Source organism: Pseudophryne corroboree, chromosome 2, assembly GCF_028390025.1.
Source record: "Pseudophryne corroboree isolate aPseCor3 chromosome 2, aPseCor3.hap2, whole genome shotgun sequence".
NCBI classification, from domain to species: Eukaryota; Metazoa; Chordata; class Amphibia; order Anura; family Myobatrachidae; genus Pseudophryne; species Pseudophryne corroboree.
Window position 1 is genome coordinate 103,699,364 of NC_086445.1, and position 26,061 is coordinate 103,725,424.

Below are 26,061 nucleotides of genomic sequence, written 5' to 3' on the forward strand. Positions count from 1 at the left end.
GGTCCTTTGAATGTCTGACTTTTGACTGTCTGACTTTTGACTCTGTCTGACTGTTGACTGTCGACCATATAGTGCCTAACTAATGACTGTCCATATTTTAACTGTCTATCTATAGACACGAACCCCAGAGAGATAGAGGTCTGTCTCCCTCACTCTACAAGTCCGGAGTGAAAATTACAGCGACACGTGGCTCCTTATATGGAAGCCAAAACCTGAATGAATCCAACAGCGGGATGATGACGTTTTGCCTCGTTCTGGGATCCAAGTCTGGTGGGAAGTTCCGAGCCGGACTCAGATCCGGGCTGGGATCCTGAAGTTCGGGAGGTTTTGGATCTCGGAGATCCGAACCCGCTCATCCCTAGATGAAACGCCAAAGAAACTACCATTCCCAGAAGTCCTTGCTGGGAGACGTAGTTTACTTTAAAATTGACAATGCAAAGGAGCCGGTACATAGAGAAAAGACCGTTCCAAATTTTGCGGTGACCTCCCCAGGATTCCCGATGAGGATGGCGGGAGTGGCGGTAGGACCTCTGAGGACATTAGGACCCATGGACAGAGGGATGGGAGCAGTGCTGCGGCAGGAGGTGACTAAGGCACGATGTCCGGAGCTGGAGTTTCCTATTCCACTTGTGCCAGCCACAGCGGATCTCTGCAATGCCTCCCACTGCCGGCACGATGCGGACCTCCAGCTGATGGATCCTGGGCAGAGAGTGCAGTCCGGTCGGCGCTGGAGACTGTGGAGCCCGGGACAGAGGTGGCAGAAGAGCCGCTGCAAAGAGGTGAGACCCTGCCCGCTATCCCCAGTCCTCCTTCTGTGCACTCTGCATGTTGGGGACACGGGTAGTGAGGAGGTAGGCTCCCCTGTTGGGCATTTGCCCATAGGTAGGGGATGGTAGCATCTAGATCCCATTCATGGAGGGGACCTTTCCCTTAACACAACCCTACACCACAGCCTGCTCTGCAAGTATCCAGGCAGGTTCTGCACAAGGGACATAAGGTAATCCTTTTTTAATAATATGTAAGGGGCACTAGAGCAGTGGGTATAATGTATAAGGGGCACTACAACTGGGCTGGGCTTTCCCATTGAGACCACTCCCTGTTAATTTTTTCAGAATGCGCAAAAGCACTCGGGGGATGGGGGGGGGGGGGGGCAGGAGCATTTATTTGCTTACCCAAAAATGTGGCCTTGGGCCGGCCCTGATTAAACCTTAGTCTATATCCAGATCCAGTTGGCAAGTGGCAGCATCCAGATGAGTGGCAGAGTGATGGTGTAGTCTCTTAACATGTTTTCCTGGACAAAAGCCACCCAGCTTCATCAGAAGAGAATCCTCCATGTGTCCTGAAAACCATTTTCTACCCTCTTAACCACTTGCGTGGCATGGTCACATCCTATGCGACCATACCAGCAAGTGATTTATCTGACCTGGTTGTACAGGATGCGACCAGTTAGATAAACAGTGCTAGCAGCGTCAGGGAAGAGAAACTTCCCTCCGTTGCTGCTGTCCGGACCGGAAGGTCCCTCTGACTCCCTGCACCCACCACCAGTGTTTGCCATGCTGCCGATCACTGCTGATCACCTAATTCACTCATAAAAATTAGAGATGTGCATCGGAAATTTTTTGGGTTTTGTGTTTTGGTTTTGGATTCGGTTCCGCGGCCGTGTTTTGGATTCGGACGCATTTTGGCAAAACCTCCCTGAAATTTTTTTCCGGATGTTTTGGATTCTGGTGTTTTTTTTTCAAAACCCCCTCAAAAATAGCTTAAATCATAGAATTTGGGGGTCATTTTGATCCTATAGTATTATTAACCTCAATAACCACAATTTCCACTCATTTCCAGTCTATTCTTAACACCTCACACCTCACAATACTATATTTAGTACTAAAATTTGCACTGAGGTCGCTGGATGACTAAGCAAAGCGACCCAAGAGGGCAGCACAAACACCTGGCCCATCTAGGAGTGGCACTGCAGTGGCAGACAGGATGGCACTTCAAAAAATTGGCCCCAAACAGCACATGATGCAAAGAAAAGAGAAAAAGAGGTGCACTGTGGTCGCTGGACGGCTAAGCTAAGCGACACAAACACCTCAATATCACAGGAATTATTCATTCTAATCAATGGTATTATTGGTCCAAATCACTGGAAGAAAATGACAAAATCACTGGAATTATTCGTTCTAATTAATGGTATTATTGGTCCAAATCACTGGAAGAAAATGACAAAATCACTGGAATTATTCGTTCTAATCAATGGTATTATTGGTCCAAATCACTGGAAGAAAATGGAATGGATGGATATTTGCAGTGACACAGAGCTGCAAGATACAGCAATGGCCTACTGTACAACTACATACTGTTAGTCACCAAAATGCTGCACTGTAATACTAGAAGCTATAGAAAAGTATATATATTATTGTATATATCAGTACAGAGCGGTGTAACTGTGACACGTGTCCTGACAAGCAGTATAGAAGCTATAGAAAAGTATCTCCTATATAATAGCCCAGATCTGTGACTTTGTGACTCATTTGCTAATGCTGGGCGGAGTCACAACGCTGGGCGGGGTTAGTCAAATGAGTCACAGATCTGGGCAAATCTATAGGAGACTAGGAGCAGAAGCAGATGGTATGGGCATGGCACAGGCAGGGGTGCATACCTCCCAGCATTCTTTAGGCAGAAGGAGGGACACACAGGCAGCAAAAAAAGGGCGTGACCAATGAAAAGGGGCGTGGCTTCATGGGAGGGCCGCTATTTTCATCAGTGAGGGGGCATGCCCTGCGCTCTGTGAGCTGCTGGCATGCCCCCAGAGGCGGATTATGAGTCCGGGGGGCCCAGGGCACTTGAAACGGGGGTTCTATCTCATTGCTGTGCCAGCTGAGGGTTTAGGGCGTGGCCTAACCATGCCCCGCGTGGCCACTCCCCCTTATGCAAATTCTGGAGATTTTTTTTTTTCTTATGAAATCCAGAGGGGTGGTCGCTCCCCACTACACACCCGCAGAGGCAGAAGAAAGCAGGGAGGCCTCCCTGCTGCCTCCCTGCACCACCACAGTCCTGCCAACACGCACAAGAGTGTGCTGACTGTAGCACAATGCTGTTGCTGGCAGGACGAGGAGCTACAGAGCTGGGACAGAGCTACTCCAGCACGGGGAGGCCCCTAAAACTGTGGGGCCCACGGTACGTACCCCCCCCCCCCCATCCGGTTCTGCTGCTGGAACCCCCCTTAAATCCATACCCCCTGATGCCCCCTCTCTTCCTGTCTCCACTAAATAGACGCTGTGCGCATCTACTCACCGCCGCACTGCTAAGCAGAACAGCAAGTTCAGGAGCTTCCCAACTGCCCCCCACCTCGGGACACTGTGGCCCACGGGTGGGACAGCGGGACAGACCCCCAAAAATGGGACTGTCCCGTGAAAATCGGGACAGTGGAGAGGTATGAAGATGTGTGAAGGGGTATGCCATACAGACAGAGGGGCACCGGCTCACTGTGTGCTTGACCCCCCACATCAGCAAACTCAGCAGGTGCTCTCTGGCGCGGAGGAGCGTCACTTTCTGGCACACTCCACACTTCTTAGCTGCAGTTTTGTGGGGCACCTGCCGCTGTGCAGGTTCCGTACTGCCTCTGTTATCTCCAGTCCCGGCAACCCCACCGCTAGCTGCAGCGCTGCCGCCCGCAGTGAGGTGCGCCCAGCTCCTTCACACACTTTAGCCGGCGGATAGCGCTGCAGAAGTCCGCGCTGTTTGCAGGCTCCGACCCCCTCCTCCCTCCAGCCCAGCGTCTCCTGGGAGCTAACCAGTCACTCCCAGTCTCCCCTTTCCACAGTGCCCGGCAGCCGCGAGTTCCACGCCGCGTGCATGCTGTGACCCCCTCCTCCCTCCAGCTGCAGCGTCTCCTGGGGGCTAACCAGTCACTCCCAGTCTCCCCTTACCACAGTGCCCGGCAGCTGTGCGAGGTGCGCGGTATGTGACTGAGGAGGAGGGAAGGGATGCAGACGGGCAGAGGAAGCAGGACTTCAGCCTGAGAGAGTCAGCCATGCCAAGTCTCCAACAGCAGCAGATCCCAACAGGTTGGAGTGGAACAGCAGCAGCCAGCAGCAGTGACTCCGGTAAGACACATCTGTCTGTCACCACTGTTCTGCCCCTAATACCAATCTCTCCCGTGCCCTGTGTTCTGTCATGTCCCTGTCACCCCTGGCCTTGCCGTGTCACCCCTGTTACCCCTGGCCTGGCCCTGTCATCCCTGGCCTTGCCCTGTCACCCGTATCCTGGCCCTTTCACCCGTATCCTGGCCCTTTCACCCGTATCCTGGCCCTTTCACCCGTATCCTGGCCCTTTCACCCCTGTCCTGGTCCTGCCGCCCCTACCCTGGCCATGTCACCCCTATCCTGTCCCTATCATTTCTGTCCTGGCCCCGTCGCCCCTGTCCTGGCCCTGTCACCCCTGTCATGGCCCCGGCACCCCTGTCCTGACCCCGGCACCCCTGTCCTGACCCCGGCACCCCTATTCTGACCCCGTCACCCCTGTTCTGACCCTGTCACCCCTATCCTGGCCCTGTTACTGCATACCCTCCAACTACCATTTTGGCAGGTACAGTACCCGCAGCGCCTCCAGACCCCTCCTCAATGCACCACACCTTCGTACCTTCCCCTCCCCCACACGCTGTGCCTCCAGACCCCATACACCACCCGCGGCTCCCACTCCCCCGCCCCTCCACCACCCACAGCACCTCCAGGCCCCCTCCACCATCCACCCCCCATATATGTCTTCCCCCAAACCTGACCCCCCTCCACCCGCAGCATCTGCAGACACCCTCCTCAATCCGTGGTCCTCCCCCTCACCCACCCCTACCCCACCCACGGCACCCCCACACCTGCCCCTCCATCACCTGCAGCGCCTTGAGACCCCCTCCCCCATCCGCTGCACCACCTGTATCTGCTCCTCCCCCACACATGGTGCCTCCGGACCCCCTACCCCACCCCCGCCCCTTCCCATCCCACAGCACCTCCGGAACCCTTCACCCATCCGCAACATCCCCGTACCTGCTCCTCTCCCACCCGTGGCACCCTTGCCCCTCTCCCACCTGCAGTGCCTCCGGACCCCTCCCCCATCTGCAGCCCCCACTCCTCTGTCCCTCCCCCATCTGCAGAACCTCCCAACCCTTCCCCATCCGGGGCCCCCCCGCTTTCGCCCCCCCTCCACCCGCAGCATCTACAGACACTCCCCCATCCGCAGTGTCCCCCCCCGCACCTGCTACATTCTGTACATCATGCCCTGCAGGTGCTTTTCACGCCATCGCAAGGCGCTGTGCCTCCTTCACCATCGCACGCCCTTTCATTGTGCAACATTTAACCACTAACAAAGGAATGCAGGTAATACTCCATATAATACAAATATTGAATCCCAGAAAGGCATGCAAGGGTTAAGGTGGCGTAGCCCCTTGCGACGGTGTGAAAAGCGCCCGTAGGGCGCGATGAAGCACCTAGTATATAATATTACTTTATCTCAGTACAGAGCGGTGTAACTGTGAGCCATGTGTCCTGACAAGCAGTTTGGAAGCTATAGAAAAGTATATATAATATTACTGTTTATCAGTACAGAGCGTTGTAGCTGTGACTCATGTGTCCTGACAAGCAGTATAGAAGCTATAGAAAAGTATATATATTATTGTATATATCAGTACATAGCAATGTAACTGTGACACGTGTCCTGACAAGCAGTATAGCAGCTATAGAAAATAAGAAAAGTATATATATTATTGTATATAACAGTACAGACAGAGCGGTGTAACTGTGACCCATGTGTCCTGACAAGCAGGGCCGGCGCTACCACTAGGCAGCTTTAGGCAGCTGCCTTTGAGCGCCGGCCACTGGAGGGCGGCACCATACGCTGATGATGATATAATGCTGCCTCTACAATCCTGCTGCCCCCCCCCCCTTCCCGTGATAACTTCTTACATATATTAACTTGAGGACTCAGGCATGTTCCTGCACCCCCCCTTTCCCCCCACCATGACTCAGGCATGAAGCGCCCCCAGCCACCCCTTCCCCCCCGCATGATGGCCAACCCCCCCGCACGCGATTGCAGACTAGGGCATGATGGCCGCACTCCCCCACCCCACGACTGTGGACACGGGTGTCGGGCATGTTACCATACGCGTACGCATTGGGGTTTCCAAGTACTTGGAAACCCCCCCTACGCGCCGATCTATCAGCGCAAATTACTGATGTCACTGGCACACGTCTCTCAGATACCCCCACCTGCCATCGGGCTTCAGTCAGGGGTTGTGACAGCGGATAGCCACGGAGGTTCCTGGTTCAGGGAAATGCTGCAGTTTCTGAGTACACTCGTCTCCTCAGCTCGGCTCCGGAACAAAAGGTTAGGAGGAGGGGGTATGCCAGCTGAGATACTGGCCTGAACATTAAATGACTTGGAATCTGTTTAAGGGAGGGGGGGGGGGGGGGGTCCCCTCAGCAAGAGCTTCTATACTTTACTTGCCATGCTCTCACTTACATGTAGCAGTGTGTGTGTGTGTGAACTGTGTGTATGTGTGTATATATATATATATATATATATATATATATATATATGTAAAATAAAGGCTTAAATCCAGCACTCAAGTTGCTCTTGTGTAAGGCGTAGACTGCATTTGCTGGGACAAATGGTACACAAAGACGGCCACACTCCAGTCTATCAATGAATTCACAAACTCCTGTGTGGATAAGTCAATTTAAGTCAATCATTTGCAAGGTATGGTTTTGCCTTTTACATGTGATAGACCGGAGTGCCGCCGTCTTTGTTTACCGACTACTATATACATGATGTATATTAAATATATAAATATAAATAAATAAATACAGTGTATATATATATATATATATATATATAATATGTCTATCCCATTTATATGGAACCCCCCCCAGATGCCCACACAACCCCCCCCTCCCCACACAAATTGCAGACACTCGGGCATGATACCCACACCCCTCCACAAATTGCAGGCTCAGGCATGATGCCTGCCCCCGCCTCCTCGTGTATTGTGGACTCGGCCATGATGCCCCCCCTTCCCGTGATTGTGGAAATGGGCATGATGGGCGCACAACACACACACACCCCTGCACAAATTGCTATTACAAAACTAGGTCATGGTGTCCGGCTACCTCCCCCTACGCCCCGGCGCGATTGCAGATTCTGGGATGTTCCCCCCTCCCCCCTCCCCGGGATGGCAGACTCATGCACCCCACCACCGCGATTGCAGTATCAGGCGTGTTTTTGCCTACCACCCCTTCAGCAATTGCAGACTCCCACATGTTGCCCGCTAGCCCCCACTCCCCCACAGTTGCAGACTCCTGCATGTACGGCATCAACCACGCACCACTGTGGAAGCATGGGGGGGGGGAGCAGGCTAAAGTTTTGCCTAGGGTGTTGAGAAACCTTGCACCGGCCCTGCTGACAAGCAGTATAGAAGCTATAGAAAAGTATATATATTATTGTATATATCAGTACAGAGCGGTGTAACTGTGACCCATGTGTCCTGACAAGCAGTATAGAAGCTATAGAAAAGTATATATAACATTACTGTATATCAGTACAGAGCGGTGTAACTGACACGTGTCCTGACAAGCAGTATAGAAGCTATAGAAAAGTATATAATATTACTGTATATCAGTACAGAGCGGTGTAACTGTGACACATGTGTCCTGACAAGCAGTATAGAAGTTATAGAAAAGTATATATATTATTGTATATATCAGTACAGAGCGGTGTAACTGTGACACGTGTCCTGACAAGCAGTATAGAAGCTATAGAAAAGTATATAATATTACTGTATATCAGTACAGAGCGGTGTAACTGTGACACGTGTCCTGACAAGCAGTATAGAAGCTATAGAAAAGTATATATAATATTATTGTATATCAGTACAGAGCGGTGTAACTGTGACACATGTGTCCTGACAAGCAGTATAGAAGCTATAGAAAAGTATATATATTATTGTATATATCAGTACAGAGCGGTGTAACTGTGACACATGTGTCCTGACAAGCAGTATAGAAGCTATAGAAAAGTATATATATTATTGTATATCAGTACAGAGCGGTGTAACTGTGACACATGTGTCCTGACAAGCAGTATAGAAGCTATAGAAAAGTATATATATTATTGTATATATCAGTACAGAGCGGTGTAACTGTGACACGTGTCCTGACAAGCAGTATAGAAGCTATAGAAAAGTATATATAATATTACTGTACATCAGTACAGAGCGGTGTAACTGTGACACATGTGTCCTGACAAGCAGTATAGAAGCTATAGAAAAGTATATATATTATTGTATATATCAGTACAGAGCGGTGTAACTGTGACACATGTGTCCTGACAAGCAGTATAGAAGCTATAGAAAAGTATATATATTATTGTATATATCAGTACAGAGCGGTGTAACTGTGACCCATGTGTCCTGACAAGCAGTATAGAAGCTATAGAAAAGTATATAATATTACTGTATATCAGTACAGAGCGGTGTAACTGTGACACGTGTCCTGACAAACAGTATAGAAGCTATAGAAAATAAGAACAGCATATATATTATTGTATATATCAGTACAGACAGAGCTGTGTAACTGTGACCCATGTGTCCTGACAAGCAGTATAGAAGCTATAGAAAAGTATATATAATATTACTGTATATTAGTACAGAGCGGTGTAACTGTGACACATGTGTCCTGACAAGCAGTATAGAAGCTATAGAAAAATAAGAATTTACTCACCGGTAATTCTATTTCTCATAGTCCGTAGTGGATGCTGGGAACTCCGAAAGGACCATGGGGAATAGCGGGCTCCGAAGGAGGCTGGGCACTCTAGAAAGATTTATGACTACCTTGTGTGCACTGGCTCCTCCCACTATGACCCTCCTCCAAGCCTCAGTTAGGACACTGTGCCCGGACGAGCGTACACAAAAAGGAAGGATTTTGAATCCCGGGTAAGACTCATACCAGCCACACCAATCACACCGTATAACTCGTGATATTATACCCAGTTAACAGTATGAAACAATTGAGCCTCTCAACAGATGGCTCAACAATAACCCGATTTAGTTAACAATAACTATGTACAAGTATTGCAGATAAACCGCACTTGGGATGGGCGCCCAGCATCCACTACGGACTACGAGAAATAGAATTACCGGTGAGTAAATTCTTATTTTCTCTGACGTCCTAGTGGATGCTGGGAACTCCGAAAGGACCATGGGGATTATACCAAAGCTCCCAAACGGGCGGGAGAGTGCGGATGACTCTGCAGCACCGAATGAGAGAACTCCAGGTCCTCCTTAGCCAGGGTATCAAATTTGTAGAATTTTGCAAACATGTTTGCCCCTGACCAAGTAACAGCTCGGCAAAGTTGTAAAGCCGAGACCCCTCGGGCAGCCGCCCAAGATGAGCCCACCTTCCTTGTGGAATGGGCATTGACAGATTTTGGCTGTGGCAGGCTTGCCACAGAATGTGCAAGCTGAATTGTACAACAAATCCAACGAGCAATAGTCTGCTTAGAAGCAGGAGCACCCAGCTTGTTGGGTGCATATAAAATAAACAGCGAGTCAGATTTTCTGACTCCCGCTGTCCTGGAAACATATATTTTCAGGGCCCTGACAACGTCTAGCAACTTGGAGTCCTCCAAGTCCTTAGTAGCCGCAGGCACCAAAATAGGCTGGTTCAGGTGAAACGCTGACACTACCTTAGGGAGAAACTGGGGACGAGTCCTCAATTCTGCCCTATCCGTAAGGAAAATTAGATAAGGGCTTTTACATGATAAAGCCGCCAATTCTGATACTCGCCTGGCCGAAGCCAAGGCCAATAACATGACCACTTTCCACGTGAGATATTTCAGATCCACGGTCTTTAGTGGCTCAAACCAATGTGATTTTAAGAAACTCAACACCACGTTGAGATCCCAAGGTGCCACAGAAGGCACAAATGGGGGCTGAATATGCAGCACTCCTTTTACAAATGTCTGAACTTCTGGTACTGGAGCTAGTTCTTATTGAAAGAAAATCGACAGAGCCGAGATCTGTACCTTAATGGAACCTAATTTTAGGCCCATATTCACTCCTGCTTGCAGGAAATGCAGAAATCGACCTAGTTGAAATTCCTCTGTTGGGGCCCTTTCGGACTCACACCATGCAACATATTTCCGCCATATGCGGTGATAATGATTTGCTGTAACCTCTTTCCTGGCTTTAATAAGCGTAGGAATGACTTCTTCCGGAATGCCCTTTTCCTTTAGGATCCGGCGTTCAACCGCCATGCCGTCAAACGCAGCCGCGGTAAGTCTTGGAACAGACAGGGCCCTTGCTGTAGCAGGTCTTGTCTGAGCGGCAGAGGCCACGGGTCCTCTGAGATCATCTCTTGAAGTTCCGGGTACCACGCTCGTCTTGGCCAATCCGGAACCATGAGAATTGTGTTTACTCCTCGCCTTCTTATTATTCTCAATACCTTTGGTATGAGAGGCAGAGGAGGGAACACATACACCGACTGGTACACCCACGGTGTCACTAGAGCGTCCACAGCTATTGCCTGAGGGTCTCTTGACCTGGCGCAATACCTCTCTAGTTTTTTGTTTAGGCGGGACGCCATCATGTCCACCTGTGGACAATCCCACTGATTTACAATCATTTGGAAGACTTCTAGATGAAGTCCCCACTCTCCCGGGTGGAGGTTGTGCCTGCTGAGAAAGTCTGCTTCCCAGTTGTCCACTCCCGGAATGAACACTGCTGACAGTGCTAGTAGATGATTTTCCGCCCATCGGAGAATTCTTGTGGCTTCTGCCATTGCCATCCTGCTTCTTGTGCCGCCCTGTCGATTCACATGGGCGACTGCCGTGATGTTGTCTAACTGGATCAGCACCGGCTGGTGTAGGAGCAGGGATTTTGCTTGACTTAGGGCATTGTACATGGCCCTTAGTTCCAGAATATTTATGTGAAGGGAAGTCTCCTGACTTGACCATAGTTCTTGGAAGTTTCTTCCCCTTGTGACTGCCCCCCAGCCTCGAAGGCTGGCATCCGTGGTCACCAGGACCCAGTCCTGTATGCCGAATCTGCGGCCCTCCAGAAGATGAGCACTGTGCAGCCACAAGAGAAGAGACACCCTGGTTCTTGGAGACAGGGTTATTAAACGATGCATCTGAATATGCGATCCGGACCACTTGTCCAACAGGTCCCACTGAAAGATTCTGGCATGGAACCTGCCGAATGGAATTGACTCGTAAGAAGCTACCATCTTTCCCAGGACCCGCGTGCAGTGATGCACCGATACCCGTTTAGGTTTCAGGAGGTCTCTGACTAGAGAAGACAACTCCCTGGCTTTCTCCTCCGGGAGAAAAACTTTTTTCTGGACTGTGTCCAGAATCATACCCAGGAACAGTAGACGTGTAGTCGGAACCAGCTGTGAATTTGGGATATTCAGAATCCAGCCGTGCTGGCGCAGCACTTCCTGAGATAGTGCTACTCCCACCAACAACTGTTCCTTGGACCGTGCCTTTATTAGGAGATCGTCCAAGTACGGGATAATTAAAACTCCCTTTTTTCGAAGGAGTATCATCATTTCGGCCATTACCTTGGTAAACACCCTCGGTGCCATGTACAGTCCAAACGGCCGTGTCTGGACTTGGTAATGGCAAACCTGTACCACAAATCTGAGGTACTCCTGGCGAGGATGGTAAATGGGGACAAGCAGGTAAGCATCCTTGATGTCCCGGGATACCATGTAATCCCCCTCGTCCAGGCTTGCAATAACCGCCCTGAGCGATTCCATCTTGAACTTGAATTTTTTTATGTATGTGTTCAAGGATTTTAAATATAAAATGGGTCACACCGAACCATGCGGTTTCGGTACCCCAAACCGTGTGGAATAGTAACCCCGTCCTTGTTGAAGTAGGGGCACCTTGAGTATTATAAAAAGGAGAGAAAAGACAAAAAACCCTTGTTTGGGAGCACTCATTAGTAAAGATCAGATTGTGAATAGTGAAAGGAAATAAAATAAAACTTAACCTTTATTTATTTCTTGAAGATAAAAATAAAAATGAATATAATTGTAACAAAAAAAAGTAGTGTCTATAATAAAGGAGCTTGTTGACTAATAAAAAACACTTGTTGACCTTTTTAACATATGAGGTACAAAATGATTGAAAAAGGTGAAAATATTAAGCGACAATGATGTGTTATATATCTATATATATATTAAAAGTATATAGTATATGTATGTGGATGCCATGTGGTACCAAACGGCATTAAGGCATCAAAGAAAAAGGGATGCCTTAATGCCGTTTGGTACCACATGGCATCCACATACATATACTATATACTTTTAATATATATATATAGATATATAACACATCATTGTCGCTCAATATTTTCACCTTTTTCAATCATTTTGTACCTCATATGTTAAAAAGGTCAACAAGTGTTTTTTATTAGTCAACAAGCTCCTTTATTATAGACACTACTTTTTTTTGTTACAATTATATTCATTTTTATTTTTATCTTCAAGAAATAAATAAAGGTTAAGTTTTATTTTATTTCCTTTCACTATTCACAATCTGATCTTTACTAATGAGTGCTCCCAAACAAGGGTTTTTTGTCTTTTCTCTCCTTTTTATTGTAGTCTAACCTACAAAATTCCTGGGAGCACCGCCAATCGTTAGCAGTTTAAGAATTATTCATTAACTGCATATATATTGGTTTTTTCATTTTTTCATTCTTTCATTATACTTCAACACTATTGTCAGACTAGTGCGGTTCCACAATAAATATTTTCTAGTAGCACCTTGAGTATTACCTGCTGGGAATACCGCTTATTAATTGCCTCTAGCACAGCCTCCCTGCCTGAGGGAGTTGTCGGCAAGGCATATTTGAGGAAACGGCGGGGGGGAGACATCTCGAATTCCAGCTTGTACCCCTGAAATACTACTTGAAAGAAACAGAGATCCACCTGTGAGCGAGCCCACTAATTGCTGAAATTTTTGAGACGGCCCCCCACCGTACCTGGCTACACCTGTGGAGCACCCGCGTCATGCTGTGGACTCACAGGAATCGGGGGAAGAATTTTGATTCTGGGAACAGGCTGACTGGTGCAGCTTTTTCCCTCTTCCCTTGTCTCTGTACAGAAAGGAAGCGCCATTTGACCCGCTTGCTTTTCTGAAGCCGAAAGGACTGTACCTGATTATACAGTGCATTCTTAGTCTGTGAGGAAACCTGAGGTAAAAATATTTCTTCCCAGCAGTTGCTGTGGATACGAGGTCCCAGAGACCATCCCCAAATAATTCCTCACCCTTATAAGGCCAGAATCTCTATGCGCCTTTTAAGTCAGCATCACCTGTCCAGTGACAGGTCTCTAATACTCTCCTGACAGAATGGACATTACATGCATTTTGGATGCCAGCCGGCAAAATATCCCTCTGTGCATCCCTCATATATAAGACAACGTCTTTAATATGTTCTCATATTAGCAAACTAGTATGCTTGACAGGGTCACCGACCACGCTGCAGCAGCACGATCTGCAGGTCTCAGTCTAGTACCTGAGTGTGTAAATACAGACTTCAGGATAGCCTCCTGCTTTTTATCAACAGGTACCTTCAAAGTGGCCGTTCCTAAAATGGCAGTGCCACCTTTTTTGACAACCGTGTGAGCGCCTTATCCACCCTAGGGGATATCTCCCAGCGTAACTTATCCTCCTGGCGGGAAAGGGTACGCCATCAGTAACTTTTTAGAAATTACCAGTTTCTTAATGGGGGAACCCACGCTTTTCACACACTTCATTTATTCATCTGATGGGGGAACAAAACACTGCCTGTTTTTTCTCCCCAAACCTAAAACCCATTTTTAGAGGTGCTTGGGTTAATGTCAGAAATGTATAACACATTTTTTATTGCCGGGATCAAGTCACGGATGTTCCTAGTGGATTGTGTATATGTCTCAACCTTGTCGACACTGGAGTCAGACTCCGTGTCGACATCTGTGTCTGCCATCTGAGAGAGCGGGCATTTTTGAGCCCCTGATGGCCTTTGAGACGCCTGGGCAGGCGCGGGCTGAGAAGCCGGCTGTCCCACAGCTGTTACGTCATCCACCCTTTTATGTAAGGAGTTGACACTGTCGGTTAATACCTTTCACCTATCCATCCACTCTGGTGTCGGCCCCACAGGGGGCGACATCACATATATCGGCCTCTGCTCCGTCACCATATAAGCCTCCTCATTCAACATGTCGACACAGCCGTACCGACACACCGCAGACACACAGGGAATGCTCTAAACGAGGACAGGACCCACAAAAGCCCTTTGGGGGGACAGAGTGAGAGTATGCCAGCACACACCAGAGCACTATATAATGCAGGGACTAACTGAGTTATGTCCCCTATAGCTGCTGTTTCTATATAATGTATACTGCGCCTAAATTTAGTGCCCCCCCTCTCTTTTTTAACCCTTTTCTGTAGTGTAGACTGCAGGGGAGAGCCAGGGAGCTTCCTTCCCGCGGAGCTGTGAGGGAAAAATGGCGCCAGTGTGCTGAAGGAGATAGCTCCGCCCCTTTTCCGCGGACTATTCTCCCGCTTTTTTATGGAATCTGGCAGGGGTATTTACCACATATATAGCCTCTGGGGCTATATATTGTGGTATTTTTGCCAGCCAAGGTGTTTTTATTGCTGCCTCAGGGCGCCCCCCCCCCCCAGCGCCCTGCACCCTCAGTGACCGGAGTGTGAAGTGTGTGAGAGGAGCAATGGCGCACAGCTGCAGTGCTGTGCGCTACCTTGGTGAAGACAGAGTCTTCATGCCGCCAATTTTCCAGACCTCTTCTTGCTTCTGGCTCTGTAAGGGGGACGGCGGCGCGGCTCCGGGACCGAACATCAAGGCTGGGCCTGCGGTCGATCCCTCTGGAGCTAATGGTGTCCAGTAGCCAAAGAAGCCCAATCCGGCTGCAAGCAGGCGAGTTCGCTTCTTCTCCCCTTAGTCCCTCGCTGCAGTGAGCCTGTTGCCAGCAGGTCTCACTGAAAATAAAAAACCTAAGTCTATCTTTCTTTCTTTCTAAGAGCTCAGGAGAGCCCCTAGTGTGCATCCAACCTCGGCCGGACACAAAATCTAACTGAGGCTTGGAGGAGGGTCATAGTGGGAGGAGCCAGTGCACACCAGGTAGTCATAAATCTTTCTAGAGTGCCCAGCCTCCTTCGGAGCCCGCTATTCCCCATGGTCCTTTCGGAGTTCCCAGCATCCACTAGGATGTCAGAGAAAGTATATATATTACTGTATATCAGTACAGAGCGGTGTAACTGTGACACATGTGTCCTGACAAGCAGTATAGAAGCTATAGAAAAGTATATATATTATTGTATTTATCAGTACAGAGCGGTGTAACTGTGACCATGTGTCCTGACAAGCAGTATTGAAGCTATAGAAAAGTATATATTATATACTGGTGGTCCCCAGTCCCCACAATGCAGCACACTGATCAGATATTTGCAGCACACTGAGCACAGATATTTGCAGCACACTGAGCACAGATTACGGAGCTTTTCATGGAGAGAACGCAGCCATGTTCTCTCCGTTCAATCTCCAGAGCACGAGTGAAAATGGCGGCGACGCGTGGCTCCTTATATAGGATACAAATCTCGCGAGAATCCGACAGCGGGATGATGACGTTCGGGCGCGTTCTGGTTAACTGAGCAAGTCGGGAAGATCTGAGGCTGCCTCGGAACTGTGTAAAATGGGTTAAGTTCGGGGGGGTTCGGATCCCGAGGAACCGAACCCGCTCATCTCTAATAAAAATACATGTCAATTTCTGAGCGTTTTTTTGGGGGGGAAATCGTCAGTTAAGTGGTTAATGAGGTCATTGTTAATGGCTGCATGTTACATGTAATTAAATTATCTTATCCATCCAACAAAATCCAAATATAATTTTTTTTTAATGGAAATCTTTTTTGTACCCTACTGTGTCAATGGGGAAGCCTGCAAGCTGTCAGAGTTGACACCTGACTTGCGCATCCAATCAGGCAGAGATTTCGATCATAGCAAATACACAAATGCTTGACTACTAGGTTACCATATACCTTAGTACAATATCTCATTTTCAGTAATCTCTATTACCATTAGAATGAAGGTGTGTACAAACAGTGAGATAAATATGTAAGATTTTGACTATATAGTCAAAATCTTAAGGAAAGTTAGTGCATATCTCAAGGTGTTAGGCAGCTTGCGATACCAATTCGATACCGATGCCTGCTCCCGTGGGATTGGTATCGCAAGGCTAGATAGACTGTGCAGGCAAGTCAATCTTGACTATCTAGTGTACTATCTAGTACAAAGTATAGTCAAAATTGGCACTTGGTCAAAATCGTACATAGACAAAATCTCAACACAGATAGTCAAAATCTGTACAATCTGTCCTATCTGGGCTCTGGGGGAGTTCAAGGGATATCGCATAGCCAAAATCGGGCATAGCAAGGATCTCACCGTGTGTACACACCTTGAGGCTTAACACTATCATCAGTATCAGATTATATATATACTTTAGTCTCATTAATTTATTTTTGTTATTTGTGATGTGAAGGGTTAATATGCGCTGTGTGATTATAAGTGCATACACATGCCATATTAATTTCTAACCTGCATCCGCTATCTTATATATTCTGTTAATAATACAATACATTTTAGCATTGTATGCACACCTGATATACTATTGTGTTAGAGAGTATAGTAACCCTAGCAGTGCTCTATGCTTACAACTCGGGCCTTTTTATTTACATTTTTTCATTTTTTATGATTGAAATCTCTGCCCGATTGGTTAGCACAAGTCAGGTGTCAACTCTGTGACTCAAGAATTGTATCCCATTGTGCATTGGCTGTGTTTCAGTGGCTACTTCTAGGTTTCCTCAATGAAGCGGTACACAGGTGTAAGGGGACACGTGGTTGCTGCCCCATGTGACCCGGAGCAGCCAATTAACTGGCAGCAAGCTTATAAACTCAGGCTGGGTACACTCTTGGCGGTGTGTACCCGATATATTGTCCGATCCGGTGTATCGGACGATATATCGTTCACAATGTTCACAATGTCCAGTGTGTGTTCACTATATCATTAAAAGGATAAATATTGATCTTAAATGCGCTATACTGTGAATTGCAGCCCAGGAGAAAACAAATGGTACTTCACAATTTCACCATAACAATCAGTCACAAGAAAAAATGAATCTCACAATGGCGCATATCACTAAAGATAAGGTACTTTCCTCATATATTTCTTTTGGTAGTACTTTCACGTATCAAAGGATGATAAGATTCTCAGTCATACACCATGAGGATGTCCACTCGAAATTTCCAGTTTATGTCCCAATCTCAAAGATAAAGGAAAATAATCTAGTGCAGCATTGTCTGATAGGCAAGACAAAGACGTGTGATTTTTAAAAAACAAACTCACAATAATATAGAGTTATATCAGCATATCACCACAATATAGTAGTATAAGTGCTATTGAAATTAATTTTTTGGACCTGTCAATTTACAATCAGAATGGGAAGTTTCCAACAAAAATCTTCAGAAAGAGTACAGATTCACAGATAAGGGCTATGATCCATGTGTAGTTAAGAGGGCTCGAGGAAGAGTTGATAATATAGAGAGAGAGAAGCTGTTAGAGGAGAAACAAAAAGGTGAACAGAAAAATTCTAATCAGTGGGCATTTATATGTGATTTTAATAATCAACATAAGGAAATTGAATATATTTTTAAAAAGCATTGGAAGATTTTGAGAGAAGATCCTATTCTGAAAGATCAAATTCCTGAAAAAACTGCTTTTATTTATAGGCGAGCTAAAACACTAAAGGATAGATTGGTCCATAGTGCAATAGAAGATACAAAAAGATCTAGTGTTAGGACCCAAGGCTTTCACAGGTGCGGAATATGTGTGATGTGCCGCAATGTGAAGGGGGCGAGTAAAATCAAGGACTTTGAGATAAATAGAGTAAAATATCCTATTAAGGATTTTATCACGTGTAACATGAAAAACGTTATATATATTATGGAATGTACATGTGGCCTGTGTTATGTGGGTAAAACCACAAGGAATCTAAAGACCCGCCTTGCTGAGCACGTATATAATGTGAAGAAAGGGCTTGAGTCCCATACTTTTTCAATGCACTGTAAAACTAAACACAATTGTAACCCAGATGGAATTAAATCCTTTTTTGGGATACAAACAATCTTGACAAACTGGAGACATAGGGATATAGAGTCAAGATTGGCTAAAGCTGAGATTAAATGGATTTTTAAGCTAAAAACATTAGTTCCTAACGGGTTAAACGGAGAATTTGAAATGAAATGGTTTTTATAATAATTTTTATAATTTATATATTTTAATATCTGTATTTCTCTTTTCTTATATATTTATGGATTGTTTTTGGAGATTTTATGGACTTTGGTGAACATTTAATATCTATTTATTGATGCACTGCACTTTAAATGACTTCCGGCAACACACGAGGCTACTTCCGTGATTAACATCACCGTTGGAACGCAAGCGGACTCCGGCCGAAAAGCAAAAAGGATTTCCGGGGTGACGTCACTTCCGATTGAGAAACGGGAGACAGATGCGACGTCACATCCGGGAGGAGGTTCTGCTCGGACAGTTTACTGGTGGTAGCCACGAACGCTTAGCGTTGCGTGTGAATAGGAAGTTTACATTAATGCTATGGACACTTATTATTGACGGACATTTTAATGTTGTCATTTCCGCTGACGTCAATTATGATGCTGTGGCGGGAAAAGTCAATTCAATTAGAAGGGGTATAAAGATAGGAGTTTTATCACTACTCACCATGCTTCTGATGAAGGACCCTGTGTCCGAAAAGCTTTAAGCTGCTGGTGAGAACATCCAACGGAGAGCTCTTTTTGTCCAATACTTACCTGAGGAGGTGTGAGGAACCCGGGCCATCATCCTCCAATTCCTTTTTTCCATCTGGGACGGGTAATGAAGTGGAATTCTGAGACAATGTGATCCTGTACCACTATATCATTAACAATACGCGCTCCCGCAGGTCATTAATGATGTACAATATCTTTAGTTTTCACCTTAAAATCTAAAGTATTGTACAAGACGGCATGCACCTTGATATGGGTGCATCCTGTCATACCCTCCAACATTTTACACATAAAAATCGGTAAAAACTTGAAAAAGAGGCGTGGCCATGGGTAAAGAGGGTGTGGTCACACCCCTTTTCCTATACTTTCAATGGAAGTTTGGAGAGCCAAAAATCGGAACAGACTATACAAAAAAGGTACTGTACCTGCCAAAAAGGTACAGTTGGAGGGTATGCAAACGATATCGAAAAGTTCAGGGGGATTCGGTTCCCAGGGAACCGAACCCGCTCAATTCTAGTGCTTTATACTAGGAACTCTATCAATTTAATATTATAAGTGTGACTTAGCCTCAATATTCACCATATGTTAGGGAATAAATAAGATTGCCATTTATATTTTTATATTTGGATTTTGTTGGACAGAAAAGATAATTTAATTCAGGACTAATAGAGGATACTCTGCTGATGAAAGTGGTTGGCTTTTGCCCAGGGAAATGCATTAAGAGACCATGGGGCATGTTCATTATGAAAAATTGTGCAATGAGAATTTTTAGTTTATAATTCTCAGTTCACAATTTTTTCATAATTCATCACTGTCCCATTATAAAAGTTTTTCCGTAAAAGTGATACTCTGGCTGGCTGGCTGCAGCTACACTACCTGCCTGCTCTCCCCCTTCCTGCAGTGCCTGCCCAGTGAGTGCTCCCATCCTCTCCCGCAGCCTATTGCCAGTGTCCCTGCAGGCTTCCCCCACAGTCCAGCGCTCCCTCATACCCGCAGTGATTACTCCCCCTGCTGCCTCTCTGCCACGGACCAGAAGCCACTGCCGAAGCCGCTGGTGAAGTGATGCCGCAGCCTGTGCACCCGCCTCCCCAGCTCAGAAATGCAGCCCCGTGAAGATGCCGCTATCTGTCTCCCGCCGCCGCTGCAGTGACCACTCCCATGGCTCACAGGAGGACTGCTTGGGAGCCGGGGGGAGCTGCAGGAGGTAAGAGTACACAGCGGGAGGGGTCTTTTCAGATCCCTCTACAGCATTGGGAAACTGTTTGCCATCTCAGGATGATGAACAGTTTCTCTTTTAAACTCTCCCAAAAAATCTTTTTTCGAAGTTTGAGGAATGTCACAATTTCTACATTCCCTGGGGAATGTAGAAATTGTGGCAAATTACAGATAATGAATATGCCCCTATACCATTACTCTGCCACTTATTTGGATGTTGCCACGTTACCTGGGTAATACCTTGCTGCTGCTTTACAGGTTTCTGTGAGTGACTAAATGTGGGAGATGAAGTCCTTTTCTGTATACCAACTTTATTAAAAATATATGTATTGTTTTATTAATATTTTTTATTTCACAATATATAGAGACAAATACACTAATCACAATCAGCGATAGCCAGCATTTACAATACACATACAGGTTGAGTATCCCATATCCAAATATTCTGAAATACGGAATTTTTTTAGTGAGACTGATATAGTGAAACCTTTGTTTTCTGATATCTCAATGTACACAAACTTTGTTTAATACACTAGGTTATTATATTTAAAATATTGTATTAAATGACCTTCAGGCTGTGTGTATAAGGCAGGGGTGGGGAGACTTTTTTCTACCGAGGGCCATTTGGATATTTATAAAATCCTTCGGGGGCCATACAAAAATTCTCAACTTAAAAAATTACCCTGCCCCCCAGTAGGTCTGCCCCTTAGAGGTACTGTGTGCACGCGCCAAAAAATGGGTGTGGCCAGTTAAAATGGGATGTGATACACATATGCCCCCAATAGTGCGGTGCCAGATCCACAATTGCCCCCACAGTGCCAGGTATACAGATGCCCCCACAGTGCCAGATATACAAATGCCTCTCACAGAGCCAGGTATACAGATGTCCCCACAGTGCCAGGTATACAGATGTCCCCACAGTGCCAGGTATACAAATGCCCCTCACAGTGCCAGGTATACAGTTGCCCCCACAGTGCCAGGTATACAAATACCCCTCACAGTGCCAGGTATACAGATGTCCCCACAGTGCCAGGTATACAAATGCCCCTCACAGTGTCAGGTATACAGATGCCCCCACATTGCCAGGTATACAGATGCCCCCACAGTGCCAGGTATACAGATGCCCCCACAGTGCCAGGTATACAGATGCCCCTCACAGTGCCAGGTATACAAATGCCCCTCACAGTGCCAGGTATACAGATGCCCCCACAGTGCCAGGTATACAGATGCCCCTCAGTGCCAGGTATACAGATGTCCCCACAGTGCCAGGTATACAGATGCCCCCCACAGTGCCAGGTATACAGATGCCCCCCACACTGCCAGGTATACAGATGGCCTGCCCTGCCCCCCCCCTCCCCTCCGTGCTGCTTACCGTGCTGCTTTCGGCGGGACACGGAGGAGAGCGTGGCTATGTTGGGCGGCGGCGGCATGTAGTACTTGAAACCAGCCGCCGATTTGAGAGCTAATCAGAGCTCGCGGACCGGCAGCCGCGGCTTCTGATTGGCTGCCGGTCCGCGAGCTCTGATTGGCTCACGAACCTGCGGCTGGTTTCAAGTCATACACGCCGCCGCTCCCACCCGACAGCCGCGCTCTCCTCCCTGTTCTGACAGCTGAGACACGCTGCCGCCAGACTGAGCGGCAGCGTGTCTCAGTGACACAACCAAACGGCTTGAGGCCCGCGGACCGGAGGTTCCCCACCCCTGGTATAAGGTGTAAATGAAACATAAATGCATTCTGTGCTTAGACATGGGTCCCATTTCCATGATATCTCATTATGGCATGCAATTATTCCAAAATACGGAATAATCCAATATCCAAAATACTTCTGGTCCCAAGCATTTTGGATAAGGGATACTCAACCTGTATTACACATTATATGCTTAAAAAAAAGAGGAAAAAAGAAAAACACCAATTATCTCTTTCTCATCATCATCCTCTCATTCCCCCCTCCTCCTCTCGCACCCCCTCCCTCCCTGTATGCCAGCTTTTAAGACCATTCTTATTTGGCTTAATATATGTGGCATATTTTATATATGTGGCAAATTTTATTTTGTGTCCAGTCATATGACATTTTAATCCCTTCATTTCTACATACTGTAGGTTTTAGTAAATGTGATTTATTTTGCTTGCAAAGTTATCCGTCCAATAGTCTAAATTTGTTTAGCATTGGTTTTCTTTTATAATTTGCAATATACAGTATTTATCTAAATCCATACACAAGGTTTTTGATCTCTGATGGGTGGCAAATGGCATATGTCTTACCAAATAATGCTTCACCTTTCTCAAATGATGTATAGATTACATTTTGTAATTCATGGGGACATTTACTAAGCAGTGATAAGAGCGGTGAAGTGAGCCAGTGGAGAAGTTGCCCATGGCAACCAATCAGCACTGAAATAACATCTATAATTTGCATATTATAAAATGATACAGAGCTACTGATTGGTTGATGGGGCCACTTCTCCACTCATCCACTACCTTTTGATCCATAATGGAAGCAATGCATTAGTTTATGTTCAGACAGTTTGTGTATGAACATGACCTTTGATTAAACTAGTCTTTTAATGGTCATTGTGATGCAGTAAAGGTCTAATACGGTAATTTAAGGAGATGGTTGTGACCTCAGAAAGATAAAACAAAGCTCCAGTTACGTAGTTCACTGTTGATCCCAACAGGAATGGTGCCAAGTACAGTACTTGTTTGTTCTATAGGAACATGCATTTAAGCTGTCGTTATACACCAGATTAAAACTACAATCTAGCAACCTAAGATTTCTGGAAAAGTTTTTAATGTAAGTAGACATTAAAACAAAGACTTGCCTGGATGGCTATTGGGACAAGTTGATCTTGAGGAGTTTTCCACAGTAGACAAATAGGAGCAGCCATGTATTGTTGCTGTCCATTTATGGATTTATTGGCAGGGACCCCCTGCAGAATCTTGTAATCTGCCAGGAAGATGTTGCCTATCTGCAAGACACAAGTACCAGTTTATTGCAGAGTATCTGGTTATTATAGGGCTGTTTTGGGGCTACATGTGCCCCCTAGAAATAAATTGACAGCATGTCTCATGGCCACATCCCACCTCTAGTTCTTTCTGAAGACTGGTTGTGGTCCCCAGAGATGCAGCCACCATGTTATTAGTAACTGGGAAGTTCTCCGGGATTTTGGAGCATTTCCTTATTAGGTTAGGGTTATTTCCATTCAAATATTGACTACCGAAGAAGGAATCCTCCTTCCATAGCTCATCTATCACATCTGGGGAAAGACATCAGGAACATTTTATGGTATCATTCAGTGCAAGCCAAGGGACTACCGATAGCTATGGCCTTGCTCCTTACACAAGAGCACTCTATAGTCATATGAGGCACCCAGCTTACATGATAAAGAGGTGATATAGGCAAACTAGCATTAGTTATTTCCTCATCTGATTTATTCATCTCACAGTAAAACTCAGTTGCCAAAAAGAGTGGACATACCAAAGTTACCAAATCTTGTCAGACAGAAGACCAGTTTGATATCATCTAGATCAGTCCATGGTTCTGCAGCAGTGAAACCTTCCTGCATCTGTTCAAGTCCCCTATAAAAGAAAGATCGTAAGATAAAGGTTTCAAATAACCTATATCAGATGTACTGACACATACCTGAAATAGAATTCGCCCATTGTCCTACAGATCTCTTGCCCGATTAGAAAGAGGGACTTTCAACTCACTATGAAGACATTTTCTTATGACCCATAACTTAGTACATCTTCAGGAATAATGCTTTATTGTGGACAGCTTGCTATACCAAGCTATTATCACTAAACTAATACAATTAATATACGGCATATGCCTAGTAACAGCAGATTCAGAAATCACGGGAGTACAGCGTTTGTCAATACAAAGATGGACTCTTTGAAACTGAAGGAAGCTATACTATATTTCCTTTGGTATAATTCTAAATGCATAGTTTATTGCATGCCTGAACACATCTACTCAGACTAGATACATACGTGGCTGTCTTGGAGTAGTTGAAACTGCTCAGTTTTAAGAAGGAGTACTGGTCGTTAATGGGCAGATCCTCAACCTTGTCTACATTAATGCGGTGAGGGATTCCATCTATCTCGCATTTCCACCTGCAGGAAACAAAGATGCTATAAAATATATCAATTACTGTATGCCATTCCTACATACGGTAGACCATGTCTCTCCATTAACCACTTAACTGATGATTTCCCCCCAAAAAATCGCTCAGAAAATGTCAGATTTTTTTATGAGTGAATTAGGTGAAGCGTGTGAATTTAACCCTATCCAAAATGATTTTAGTTAAAAAATATATTTTTTTCCCCAAACACCGAAACATCGATTGGGAACATTGCGACTTTAGTTTTTAGAGCCTGGACAGCTGCCAGGCACACACGGGAGTCTTGAGGTGGCCTGGGGGCTAATATTTACACTTACCAGCGGCTGCTATTGTCTGCAGCCGCTGGGGGTGGGGGTCCTACTGTGCTGACCGATCAGCAATGATAGTCAGCATGGCAACACTGGGGGCTGGGTGCTGGAGCCTGGTCCATCTGTGAGCAGCAGCGTAGGGATGTTTCCCTCCCCTGCCGCTGCTAACACAGTTTATCTGACTGGTCGCATCCTGTGCGACCAGGCCAGATAAATCACTTGCAGCCCATAGTGGCATCTGATGCGACCATGCCAGGCAAGTGGTTAATAGACCTATTGATTATACAAACATTTACGTTATCTTTTCTATGATGTTTTAAAACTAGAGGGATGTTTTTAAATTCACCAGGCGTCTTAATGTAGAATGAGGGCTCCAACAGGAATGTGTTATTCCTTAAAAACACCTGTCTACTCTACTGCAGAGGCTTTTATACTCAGGGACTGGAGTCAAGATAATATTTCCAATGTAATCAACCGAAATACAGTATATGCATTCAACAGGAGTGTCTACAGTCTTAACTCAGTTTGCGTTTCAACAGTCAGGTTAAATATATATGAAATTTGCCATTTGCTAGTCAGAAACATATGTATTTCCAATGCAAGTTATACATAGGGAAAATTTAGGCCTATGCTGGCTGTCAGACATTATGTAGGAGGCAGCAGAGGGATTACTAAATTAACTAAAAGGAAATACTTTCTGTCCCCCTAGAAGGAAAATACACAAAGCTGTACTATATGTATATTGGCCACTCACTTGTGATTTTCTCTCTTCATCTCTAGTTCTGCTCTCCGTTGTTGCTGGAGAAGAGGGTGAGTATTCTTGGATAATACAATACCTAAAGCAGAACAGATACCAAGAGTACTTTACTGTACTTAACCTTGTTACTATGGATGGTTATTGATCTTGCATACAGTACAGAATCACGTGACTTCATAAGGAAAGGGTAAATGCATGGGAACCTTCCTTCCTATAGAGTTAGATATGTGCCAGACCTCCATTGATCCCAGCTATAGATAGTACTGTATACCAACATGGAGATGCACTTCAGGTTGGGGTTTCTGACAATATGATGCATTGGGGTGAGCACATTTACCTATCCCACGATAATGACCAATCACATACTGTAGGCAAGATGATGAGATCCCCAGGAAACACAATACAAGTTTGAATAGAATCTCACCCTTTCCCTCTGGTATTTCCACAGTCATTCCACTAGGTAACCATTGATAAAAAGGAAACTGGTAGAGATGACCATTAGGGCAGGTCACATTGACATACTGGCAGTACCAAGCAACTGCATTCAAACTCTTGTAGGTCATTGTGGATAGACGAACCAGCAGAAGCTCTCCAAGATCTTTCTCAGTGTCAACTTCAAAGTCAGTTACCTGGAAAAGCAGAGTGTTGTCTGAGAAACATGCACCAAGGAACCACAGAATGCCACTAGGACACCTACTATGGATCAGGGAATGTGCAGACAGATAATGATTTATCAAGGTGAATAGTGTTTACTGAAAAATATAGGCTTTTACTGGC

General features: G+C 45.9%; 1 protein-coding gene across 1 annotated transcript in view; it reads right to left on the reverse strand.

The window, feature by feature from the left end:
• LOC135001412 (polyunsaturated fatty acid lipoxygenase ALOX15B-like) overlaps positions 1 to 26,061 on the reverse strand; it is a 131,944-nt gene that overhangs the window by 24,263 nt on the left and 81,620 nt on the right. The window contains exons 3-8 of the mRNA XM_063951580.1: positions 25,709 to 25,913; positions 25,282 to 25,363; positions 24,089 to 24,211; positions 23,574 to 23,674; positions 23,180 to 23,352; positions 22,918 to 23,064 (exon numbers count right to left, since the gene is read on the reverse strand). Of these exons, the coding sequence (XP_063807650.1) occupies positions 22,918 to 23,064; positions 23,180 to 23,352; positions 23,574 to 23,674; positions 24,089 to 24,211; positions 25,282 to 25,363; positions 25,709 to 25,913 (831 nt within the window). The remainder of the gene's footprint in view (positions 1 to 22,917; positions 23,065 to 23,179; positions 23,353 to 23,573; positions 23,675 to 24,088; positions 24,212 to 25,281; positions 25,364 to 25,708; positions 25,914 to 26,061) is intronic.